Source organism: Vigna unguiculata, chromosome 4, assembly GCF_004118075.2.
Source record: "Vigna unguiculata cultivar IT97K-499-35 chromosome 4, ASM411807v1, whole genome shotgun sequence".
Lineage (NCBI taxonomy): Eukaryota > Viridiplantae > Streptophyta > Magnoliopsida > Fabales > Fabaceae > Vigna > Vigna unguiculata.
Window position 1 is genome coordinate 2,628,504 of NC_040282.1, and position 12,594 is coordinate 2,641,097.

The 12,594-nt window shown below is 30.7% G+C and overlaps 1 protein-coding gene across 2 annotated transcripts in view; it reads right to left on the bottom strand.

Moving 5' to 3' along the window:
• Window positions 1–10,796, bottom strand: part of LOC114182281 — a 32,278-nt gene extending 21,482 nt beyond the window's left edge. The window contains exons 1-14 of one of the 2 annotated variants that reach the window (XM_028069116.1): window positions 10,591–10,796; window positions 10,326–10,458; window positions 6,584–6,659; window positions 3,871–3,951; window positions 3,704–3,784; window positions 3,537–3,613; window positions 3,360–3,414; window positions 3,197–3,245; window positions 2,836–2,973; window positions 2,691–2,769; window positions 1,481–1,559; window positions 1,350–1,396; window positions 990–1,184; window positions 371–446 (exon numbers count right to left, since the gene is read on the bottom strand). In XM_028069116.1, coding sequence (XP_027924917.1) covers window positions 371–446; window positions 990–1,184; window positions 1,350–1,396; window positions 1,481–1,559; window positions 2,691–2,769; window positions 2,836–2,973; window positions 3,197–3,245; window positions 3,360–3,414; window positions 3,537–3,613; window positions 3,704–3,784; window positions 3,871–3,951; window positions 6,584–6,659; window positions 10,326–10,427 — 1,135 coding nt within the window. In that variant the 5' untranslated portion in view covers window positions 10,428–10,458; window positions 10,591–10,796. Of the gene's footprint in view, window positions 1–370; window positions 447–989; window positions 1,185–1,349; window positions 1,397–1,480; window positions 1,560–2,690; window positions 2,770–2,835; window positions 2,974–3,196; window positions 3,246–3,359; window positions 3,415–3,536; window positions 3,614–3,703; window positions 3,785–3,870; window positions 3,952–6,583; window positions 6,660–10,325; window positions 10,565–10,590 lie in introns of those variants that run through there. The other variant, XM_028069117.1, reaches the window with a different exon arrangement.
• Window positions 10,797–12,594: the final 1,798 nt, after the last annotated feature.

A 12,594-nucleotide genomic window follows, 5' to 3' on the forward strand; every position in this document is an offset into this window, starting at 1 on the left:
TTTGGGCAATTGTCACTTTAAAGGTTGATTTTGTAGGGTTAAGTTTGACTATAAATCCAAATTCTGAAATGTGGTATCAAAGTTTATCATAAATCCTCTATTAGGTCACTCGTATTTTTTTGCGAGAAAGGGTGTGTTTTTAAGCATCCCATTCCTAAAAGCTAGATTTTGTGAGGTCGAGTTGGTTCCAAAGTCCAAATTCTAAAGCAAAGCAATTCCCATTGCCATAACCAATATCTCAAGCTTTTCTTTTTTTAGAGCTGGGAATAAAAAGGAAATATTTTATTTATCTTATTATTCACTACACTACCAATGTTTCAGCTTTTTATGTAGCATTTTATTTATGGGTACGTAGTATATAGCAATTTACCTTTGCTCACTTCAGCTGGAGAATTTCCAATCAGACCACCAGCATTTGTGAATCGTGTTAGGGTTGGTTTATACACCTAGAAAATGAAAAATTGAAAAGATGCTTACAGTGATCATATAACTTTTTCTTCCATGATATTAAAGTAATAGTTTGATCTTTGCATGAATATACAAACACCCACATTCTACGTCATAAACAGATATAGAACTAAATAAACCCAATCACGCAATGTAATCTATCATTTTAATTTTTAATAGAATAAGTCAAAAGCCTCTTTAATTAAACAAGCAGCGCTTGTTTTTTTTTTTTTTTTTAATGATTAAAACAAAATGGTACTAGTTTTTTCCCTAACAAAATTTACACAAATAAAGTCAACTTCAAACATTCAGAACAAGTTTTCAAGTGCTTTTAGATATTATAGTTGGACCTGACTCTTGATTTTCTACTTTCTGATGGAGCACAAATATTACTACCAGGCACCCATGCTATTGGTAATGCAAAACCAACATTTGTATTACCTTTGGTCAACCAACTCATTATTAAGATACTAACGTCAAGTCTCCTAGCAAATTTGTGAGTAATATGCAATATATCTTAAGATTTAAGAGTGAGAAATTACGTCATAACCAACAACGCAGAATTTTGAATTCACTAAATGCGTTGCCATGCCAAATCCCATAGCTCCAAGGCCGATAAAACCAATCCTTCTCGCACTCTTAGAATCAGTTGTAAATTTAGATGCCAATTGCTCTGGGTTATACGCATCAGCATTTGCAGCATCTAAAATTTTAACCCCGTAAACCTTTTCCCAAACCTGTCATTAAGATGAAGAAAAAATGCTTAACATTAGAAGTGCTCCTATAATGGTATCAGATACACAATGTATCCGACCATCATAGATGTTAAGAGAACACACTACGGATTCTAAAGAAAAAATCAAGTTCTGATTGAAAAGCTCAAACAGATGTTCATCAATAACCTTAGTCAATATTGTAATATCTTCTCCACTATCAACAAGCGAAGCCCCTGAAAAAATAATTTTCCAAACTATGTAAGCTGGAAATAAGTTTTTAACTTTTAAAAGGGATGTATAGTTTACCAATTTTGTACCGTGAATAAGTTGTAGATGAGTAGCAGCCAAAATTGGAAGCGGAAAAGTAAGTGACTTGGACATATTCAAAATGGTTTCCTTGAACATTTAAGCAAATTTTAATATTATTATAGTGTTTGCAAAAGAATAACAATAACGAAAGCAAAAAAAAATGAATAATATAACAGTGATTTTACACACGCACAAAGTTGCTCTAAGGCAAGAAAAATGACAATTTTGAAAAAAGAGTCATATATTATAAGGTAACTCAACAAAAAAAAATGTGACTTCATTCGTGGATATGAAATAGAAATTCAAGGCATTAAGTTTATTTCAAAAAGTCAAATAAACTTAGTACTAAAAGAGCAACGGCTAAGGCTATTAAGTAGGCCCATAAAATCATTTATATCTCTAGGACATCATTTCGTAAAAGAGATTGTTTGTGTTGGAGGACATAACAATGACAAATTCAAACATTGAGCTGAAACTATAATTTAATTATAGGTGCTAGAAATCAAACTCCTTACAATTTGGTTTTCAAGGCTCTAATACCATGTCAACCGATCACTTCAAAAGCTTAAGCTACAGGGTGGAGCTTCAAGAATGGTTTACGTCTCTGACAGCAATTAATCACTTTTTGTATCATAAGATTATATATAATGTACGGTGTTTACAGTCTATATGTTTAATAGATGTAAACTGTTTGAAAATCATTTTGGCCTTTATAATCAATGCTTCAAATTTCTTATAACATAGATCAATTCATCTTATGACATTAATTTCAAACAGTGTTTAATTTATGATAATATATGAAGTCTATATGTTTTTTCATTTTACACATTTTTAAATTCGTCCATAAATATCAAAATGTGCTTTTTAATAAGTAAAAAGCTGGAAGTTGAGTTTAAAGGATAGACATGGGAACAAACAAAGACTATAATCAACATGAAATCCGCTGAATTGAAAGGATAAACAGAACAAAAAATCTGTATGGATAGTTTCCATTTGAAATTTCTCCACTGATGAGGAAAATAGAAACAATTTTACCAGAAGAAACCATTTGAATGGATTATTTCCGTTTGAAAAATTCTTATTTGTGAGGTTTCTGTTATAAAATTACTGTTAATCAAACCATGGTAGACTACTTTTGATTTCAATGTAATCATATAATCATCAAATATGACAAAAAACAATGAAATATATAATTGTTCAAATCTCCATTGATCTTACCAACTCCTTAACAAAAGTGTTCAGAATTTGATGATTAACCTCTCCCTTCAACAAAAGGGGTAAATAATTCTTGAACGCCCTACAAAATCAATGAAATTATTTCCACCTTCCAATAGAGGACGAGGGGCATCAGTTAAACACATACCATGAATTTCCTGCAGCATTGGAAATTATATCATAGATTATCCAAGGATGAATTCCAATTTTGGCACCAAGAGAGAGGGCCTCCACTGCATTAATGAAATGAATGCCTTCCAGCATCACATTAACCATTTTAACCTTGCTGCAAAGGAAAAGGGTCAAAATTTATTAAATCTAACACATCCAACAGAACCCAGCAACCTATAATAGTAACTTTTGGTTGGGATGGATACTACATATTAGGATTATAATCTAAGTTAATTATTTTCACTTCATGGGAGAGGGAGAAAAACAAGAAATGGTCCAGTTAAAGAATTTTACGTAATGGCAATATTAGGTTTTAAAAGAGCAAGAACGAAGTAAACCTGCCACCACCAATTTCACCCTCAAAAGTGAAGAGCTTTTCACACATTGCTGTCAACAAAAGGCAACAATAAATTAACCTTCAAATATAATTAAAACAAGTGGCCCTTTTCTTAATGCATATCAAGTTCAAAAACTGTTTAAAACAACAGATCTCAATTTTACCAGTAAGAATATGCTGTGCTCGTGCAATTGCATCTAGTCTTCCAGATGATGCAATCTAAATATTCAAGAAAAAATAGTCAAGATACATGCTAGGTATCTAATTAGAGAAGGAAATTCATGTTTATTCTACAACCCAGCAATAAATTACTAATACAAAATAATGAGACAATAACTTACGATGACTTTTCCATTCAAAGCATCGGATCTCCCATAAGAGACATATGCATCAACAACATAAGCAATCTCATGAATTTCTACACGATATACAAATATGGTTAAGTTTGGACTCCTTTAACAAAGAATCAACAATCTTACAAAGCCAAAAATATCATGGCATGTATTACCTGCTAGATCCCTCTCCAGTTTATGGAGAAATGATGGTAATGAGGTCGAACGGAGAATAAGAACAGTATCTGGTTTTAGACCTGCATAACCCAAAATGAATGCTGTTTACATGAAACAAAATCCTAGTACGTAAAACCTGTTTAACGCCAAATAGCTGCATGGAGACCTTTCAAAGCACCATCATCTCCAAAAATGAGATCATTAGTTTGATCTATGTCAGATATTAGGATAACCAGAGCTATTACATCTGCAAGTGGGACAGAAATATATGTATTAGGGAGACCATGTAATAGTGTAATTTACTTAAACTGTACAATCAATGTTCTAGATAACACCAAGGGACGGTTAGATTGACAATATCATTCCACTGATCATACTTTGAGAGAAAATCATGACCATACCAATTAACAACAATAATAATTCATTAAGAATCATCTCTCTTTATACGATGACTAGTTCTTTACTGAAAATTCTTGTAAAATAAATAAATGTTGAACTCGGAAGTAACATGAAATATGGCAAAGCAGATTTTGTTTCTAATACACGTTCACTAGAAGGAAGTTTAAAAACTTAGTATCTTTTTTTAATACAATAATGCAATAAATGTTGTATCCAAGAAAAAGTTGCAAAACGGGAAAAAACAAGCAGAAAAAGGAAAACAAGCAGAAAATAATGAGAGTAATGCTCCCCAGAGAATGATCCTCTGGACATCTATTTTAATTCCAAAATGTCCTCGACAATTACAAACAACATCCTCTAATACTTATAACCGAATTCTACGTCCAAACTCTCTCCTATAACTAACTGATTCCCCCCACTAACAGCAATTACTGAATGGTCATATTTTCCCTCTTGGGCCTACGAACATAAACTTTAAGATGTGTCACGACAACGACCTTAATCATGAAACTGCCTTTCAATTTCGTCTTTGTGATGATAAGCATAGACGAAAGCTGATCGGTTTTGAATTCTTTTTCTAGAGAGAAAGGATTTTGCTAGGAGTAAAGACCTCCTCATGCTAGCTCAATCTAAGCTACAAATAAGAATCACATACAGAAGGAGTCACAAGGAGAGGCTTTTGATTCTGAAAGCAAATAAAGTCCACTTTTTCAGTTGTTGTCTCATGCAAAACCCCTTATAAAATCAGGGAAAATGTACTATCTCAAACGTTAGCGTGACATATCCTTTATCCTCGAAACTTATAACATATTTGCCCGCACGAACCTTCAACACCTTAAAAATCCCTGTGATGAACATTTCGTGCAATTCCCTAGACCCACGTTAAATTCCGTAGTTGTTGACCAGTAATCCAAATGAATTCATCAACCAGAAGCACGATTGGATATCCGGCTATGATGCCTTCAAGTTTAATCGTCTTCGACCCCGCCAGCTCCTTGGGATCCAAAGCGCCGTAATTAATAATCAGACACTCCATCTCACGTTCGTCAGATTCAAGTTGTTTGTCTTACTCCACTTGGGTTTCATCCGGTGGGCTTTCGCCCTCCCAAATCAGCAGACGAAGGTGCTTGTTAGACAAATTTGAGTCGGACCCCAATTTTGACCGCACTTGAAATGTAATCCGCCAGCCCTATGCTCCATAAGATCATAGTAAGGGAGATTGCGAGTACTTTTTCCTTCGGAAGATCCAAAATGAGTTCAGCTGCCTACGGGGCTCGCTTTCACTCTATCATGCTGAATGGGTTGAGCCGGAAGGCCCATTAGTAGGTGACGAGAAGTTACTTGGGAAGACAATGCAATGGATGGAGATCGGCATCTCATGAAAGAGCTGATCCGCCAACCGTTTCCAGCATAATGATCGAGTTTACTCGTAATAAGGCGCACAACCAAGATCATCCCATGTCAAGTTGAAGGCTAGAAATGTCAAAACCTCTATTATAATATTTTCACGCAGACCACCTTGAGAATGAAAGAGAACGGAATTTCCACCTTGAGAACAAATTTATATAAAAGATCATGAAAGTATCCTCCATCTTAAACCTTGATGCTACGGCTTATGGGTCATTTTATCGTTATATGGTGTTTCTTTTCTCTTTCTTATCCCAGGTGGTACTTCCAAGTCACACTTACTTTAAGAGAGTCATGTATTCCATATAGATTTGGGAGTGATGGACGTGCATCTCGGGAGGGACCGAGAAGTAATGTTCAGCCTTTGCGATCCAACTAACAGGGTCTTCGCCGCGCTTTGACAAGAGTTGCAAGTTGTCTTCAACAGTCATGCGATGCTGAGATAGAAAACAGTGATCCAGTAGGAGCTTCTAAAACCCATGCGCATCTCAGCAGAAAGGGAGGTGAGGTGATACTCTTTGTTAGCTCTAAATGCTAAGGAGGGAGTTCGACGAAGATGAATGCTTTTTTCAATTTGAGATCGTGGATCAGAAGAGTCGATAGGAATGCAGAAAGCTTCGACTCTTAATTCTCGTGCGCATGCACCAAATGTTATAAGAGGAGAGGACAGCCAAAAGAGTAATCCTTTAGGTGGAAGGACGTCATGACTTGAGTAACATTCAACTAATTTATCCTACTCAATTTTGTCACCTCCTTGAAGAATATATTACGACCTAACAAGACTTTTAGCTTCATGATCTGTAATTGAGTAACTGGCTGATAAACGTACGGCGGAAAACTTTAGCTCGCAATTGATGACAGAAGCTGACACTCAAAGGACATTTGAGGATTTTAAGGTATTACGCCTAATGTTTGATATTTTTTTAGATTTCCGAAGTACGTTAATTATATTAAATCAGAATTTAGAATGATATCGCATTTTATATAACAATTTATGAACTTACTACAACAAACTAGAGCAAAGAAATACAATTTATGAAATAGTCAAAGTCAACCATATGGCTGAAATTTACCTCTCCCAGCTTCCGAAGGGCTTGAACATCTCACTCCTCCAAGCTTCACGAGTTCTTCAATAACAGGATTATTTATCTACGGAACAATATATTCCAAATGTATGAATTAAATGCAACCTCTCTTAGTAGTGATGGTGTTTAACAAACTAAAGAGTAAACAATAGTTCCAATAAAATTATAATAATAGAAAATGCATAACCTTTTTAGAGTTTTTTCATCGAATACTTTACATTAAATAAGAGTCAAACATAAATAAAAATGACATAAATTTATATTAAACATGATATTCGACGTAAATAGATATAAATTAATAATGAAAGATATCAAATTCATCAATGCCTTGAATATTTTTAGTACAGATTATATTTCATTCGTTGTCAAATTTATAGTGCTCTTCTTATCAACAAAAAATTATAGTTCTCTATTTGTTTATGCACTTATTGGTTATCAAAAGGAAAATATTTTCACAAGGAATGCCAATAAAAATGTATTATGGATGCTGTTGATACGCAGCTTTCATATGATTCGAGAACTTAATGTCATCCTAAGATAAAATCCAAGGTAATTAAATTGCTACCCGGCCACCTATGCAAAATCAGTTGTTGGGTGTTCAACTAAAAGGGCTAAATTAATTTTCCTTATATGCCCAGTATAAATACATGCACCACAAAAGCGTTCTTGTTACCGTACTTTTTAAATATTTATATTGTATCATAAGTTAATAATATATATAGATTGATTAAATTATTTTATAAGACCAAAACAATGAGTGAAAGAGTAAGAAGAAAATGTTAGCTGTAGACACTACATCTATAATAAAAAAAGAAAAAAAGAGAAACATGTGGTAATTTTATACAAAATATTTTAAATAATGGTTATTTCTAAAAAATCAATTAATAATTATATTAAAATAAACCGTTAACAATCATATTATAAAGGGCAAAATAAAAAATAAAAATTTAATAAAAAAAGTATGCTTATAAATATATATATATATATATATATATATATATATATATATATATATATATATATCCTTTAAACAACGACTAAAATTTAATTATATAATATCTTTTTAAATATCAAAATATTATGTAAATTAAACAAACCTTTTTAAACTCGGACTAATCATTCAACCAAAACCATTTGGTTCAGAGTTTAACAAACCAATCGATACTAACAAAAAAATATTAATTAAAAATACATAAAATAATATTAATCTTTTAAATGTATATGCAAGTTTAAATAGAATGAGTGCATTTTAAATTTAAATTATGTACATATTGATATTTATTAAGAATAACAGTTTTATATAAAGTAAAAAACAAATCAGTATTTCAAATTGTTTTATATTTTTGTATGGTAAAAAGGATAAATTTTTAATTTATTATTATGTGTTAACCCGATTTTTAGTAGTTTGACTGGGTTCTTTTTACTGATTTTGTATCATCCGAAACAGACGTGTCACAGGTTTCTAGTTCCACAAGAAATAAGTTCTTAATCAGACAAAAGAACTGAATTCAAGTCAGACAGAACTAGTACAGGTTTGAGAATAATCCCGAGAACTAATATCACAGCAATATTATATTTAAAAACCAATTGGTACAATTAAAACTTGATTTATAAGACCAAAATACCGTGATTACAAAAATAATATAAAAATTAAATAGTCAAAATATTATTACAAGGCTTTCATCTTAAAAAAAGAAAAAGAAAAGTTCAGCATAAAGTTCTCAAGTCAAACAAGGTTTCTTAAATAAAAAAAAAAAGGGATGAAATTTTCATTCTTGTACATACTAATTTCAAATTAATTTTGAGATGTTAATAAATAAATAAATAAAAATTCCCTCAAAATAACTTACATTTTTTATTTTCATTTCTCCTTCATATTATTATTATTAAAATAAAAGTCAGTCTTTATATTGGTTAAATTATATTTAATGATAACATACAAAAAATAAATTACATTTTACATAAATTAAAACTTCACCTAAATTAGTTTATAACTAAATTAAAATCTTCATAGACTTTTAAAAATTAAATTGAATATTTAAAACAAATTGTCAAACAAACTTGAGCTCGTGATAAGGCTCACAGAATAATGTTACCTTTTCAAGGCCAATGCAAAGAAGGGGTAACTAAATGATGTTTGCACTCATGGACACGTCCGACATACGTGTGTGTTTTTATATATATATATATATATATATATATATATATATATATATATATATATATATATATATATATATATATATATATATATATATATATATATTATATTATGATGTATCATTTATTTTAAGAAGCTAACTTGAGAAAAATATTTCTTTTATTGATGAATATTAAAAACTGTGTTTGATAATACTAAGAAGTTAACTTTAATTTATTTGACTCATCAACAGGTTAATTCGATTAAATATTTTTATAAATACTTACTTTGACTTAAGAGTTAATTTGAGCTAATTCAATTATTTTAATTTAATTTCTTATATTTTAATGTATTGTTTTACTATTTGTAATTTTTTTAATTTATCACTTCAAAACTTACAAACTAAGAGTTTATTAATCAAATATTAATTTATCAACTAAAAACTAATTTATCAACTTCTAACTCAGTTAATTTTATTAAAAACCCTAATTATATTATTTTAAATAATAAAATATTCAGAATCATAATATTATATATATATATATATATATAATTTTATAATATGAAATAAGAAATGTCAATGATAGGTAACTTAGGTGAAATTTAAATATATTGTGTAATAAGTTTTAACTAATGAATATTATTGTAGAAGTGGAAATTTTTCAAGTCAAAGGAAAATACTGAAAGAAAATAAATTTTGTAAATAAACAGCTGAGATTTAAGAAAAAAATTTGAAATAATTTGTTTATGAAAAGAGAAAAAAAAAATTAAGAGCAAAATAAAGAAAAACATAAATATCCTGCTAAACAAAATGGTGCGACGCGCTCACCCACAAGGAAAGAATAAAAAATCAAAAAGGCAATCCCGCTCGCATAGTGGGCCAGTATAATCTCTTAATATATTTTAACTAGCAACCGAAATTTAAAATTACAAATTATATAGGTTTCATTTATTATTTAACATTTTAACCTTAATTTTTTATAAATTTAATAAATATGAATCAATAAAATATTAAATTAAAGGAACTACATAAAAATTTGTTTAACCATACCTTCTTTTTTTTCTCAGCAACAAATTAAATATTTTTAATCATACACTTAAACCTGATATTTTGCATTATTTTCTATCAATGCATTTTAATTCTTTTTAAGTAATGATAATGGTTGTACATGCCTATTTCTCTTTCAGAAATAATAATGACAAAAACTAGAGGAGAGAGTAAAAAACAAAAGAAATGACGCAAGCTAAAGAATTAAAAGATTAATTGAATCTAAAGAAATTATATATTATAAAAAAAATTCATTTTTCCACGCATTTTTCTAGATGTAAATCGAACCGTTGAATGAAAATGACGACCTGTATTTTACCTAGTAACCACGCATCCAAAACTGAACCGTCGGATTTTCATTCAACGGTTCCAATACTAAGTCACTGCATGACAATGCGAGAAAACCAAAATGTGAGAGCATACGATCAGAATCCTAATTCCTAATTTGCACCTACCGCAAAAAGGTGGAGTATACTGTGATTCTAGCGTGATAGATCCTATTCGTATAGCTGTTCATATGAGACTGTTCAAAGAAAGCTAACCTCAAAAGCTCGCACACCGTATCCATGGCGAATCGCGGAATGCGCCATCTCCAAGCTGAACTCATCAACGCCAACAAAACCGATCGCCTTCTGAGACGCCATTGTGAAGAACCTTCCGATTGATTTCAGTCAACTGCAGAGGAGAAAGAGACGAGAATAAAATCAATAAATAGATAGGTGAAGTGAGGATCGAACTTGATTGAAACAGAAAAGATGAAATTGGGAAATTGCAGAAGCTCAGACAAGGAAGGAGTAAGGAAATTACGCCTCTCTGTTGTATGCTTTTTTGTCTTCAATTTGATCAGAAAATTGGAGACTCGTGCAGAATGCGCGATTGCAAGGACTATAAAAAATGTCCTCACTGGGACCAATTATTAAAAATGTACACCCAATTAATTATATTTGCGATTCACTCTATTAATTTCTCTGATTCTATCCTCCGTAACTTTCCTTGTAGATTAATGAGTGCAGTGTCGGCTATTTCATTTTAACTTGTGGTTTTAAATTCAATTTATTATGATAAAACTTAATTAATTACTTTAATTTCGTTGTATAGTTTTATTTCAATTATATTGAATAAAAACATTTATTTAATTAGTACACTTAATATCTTAAAATTATAACTCCTCTTAGTGCTAAATAAGTGAGTGAAAAAAAAAAATTGTGTGATGCATTGATACATATGCTCGTCATAATTTATTAATAAAGCATTGAATAAAGAAAAATAAATTAATGTACCTACTTAATATGAAATAATCTAATATGGATATATTTGGAGTGAATCTCTAAGATATTTAAATTAATGTACCTACTTAGTATGAAACACTCTGATATGGATATATTTGGAGTGAATCTCTAAGATATTTGAAATTAATAATACTTTTAAAGACGTAGTTGTAATCAATTAGTTCGGATACATGAATATGATATATAATAATTAATTATTTTCAAAGAAAAAATAAGTAATATAATTTGTCTAATAAATAAATCCATATTTGTTTATGGAGTAATAAGCCTATGAACACACTACATTATCAAAGAAGTACTCCTCCATTCTTTCATTCATCATATTCTACAATTATTTTAAATTTATTGACTCGATCGTTAAAAAATTTTCTAAAGTGAATCTCATCACGAACTTCTTTATTAGGATATAGCAACTCAACTCTTAAGAGTCTTAGTCCTTATATGTCAAAAACACTTAATTCAAATTCAGTAAGAATATTTAGCATTCATCTTGGGATCCAAGTAAAAGACTTTTCCAACCACATTGCATATGCTTCTTACTTGAATCCAAACTCAAGCATCCACATCTTCATATCCATAGATGGATCCTAACATAGTCATCAATATCAAAAGCCACATGGAGACACTCATTTAGAAAAATGAGAGAAATCTCTAACAAGTGGTAATCGGTATGTAGGAAAAATTTGACAAAGACTTTAAACACCACTTGAAGCTTACATGAATAGAACATTATTACGAGTTTCAAGCTCTAAATAAAAAAACTCGACAATCTTGATGGATATTGTTCCACTCAATGCTTAGAGGCAAACGGGTAGTCTCAACATTCTTAACGGGTGTTCAAGTCTTGTACTGCCTAAACAATCAAAGTCCCTCACCATCAGCAAAGCATAAGGAGCTGGTTGACAAGTCGCCAGTACAAACATCGATTAGGAAAGCTCAGATCAAGCTCCAAGATCTTGACAAAAAACCATGACAACCAATGACGCTAACTATAACACATTAGCCAGACATGATAGACAGAGTAAAAGACAAGAAAAAGGTTCTTGAACATTATAAAAAAGCTAAAAGAAATTGAATACTCCTAAAGATCTCGTATGAGTTCCAAGATCTCCACACAAAGAGAATTATGAATATTTGATCAATAATTTTCTTTTATGGTTATCCCTAAACAATTAGTGAACAAGGTCATGCAAGTCAACCTTTACAATTTTCACCATTTCACTACAGATTGAATAGGTCCAAATTCCCAAGTGGATTACCCTTAATATCAACAAATATGACAAATCAATTGATTTGTAGACCCGTGTCATGTAACGTCCTAGCCGGAAATTACTATTTAAAAATAAATAAGAAATAAGATTTATAAAACATCACATTTATTCTCGCAATTTCCCAAAAATGCGGGAAAATTAAAAGTTCAACATCGCTTCCGTAGTAATTAAAATTGTACTATTCAGTTATTACAAAACCAAACCATAAAAAAATACAAAAGAAAATCATAATAAAACTGAGTAAATAATCC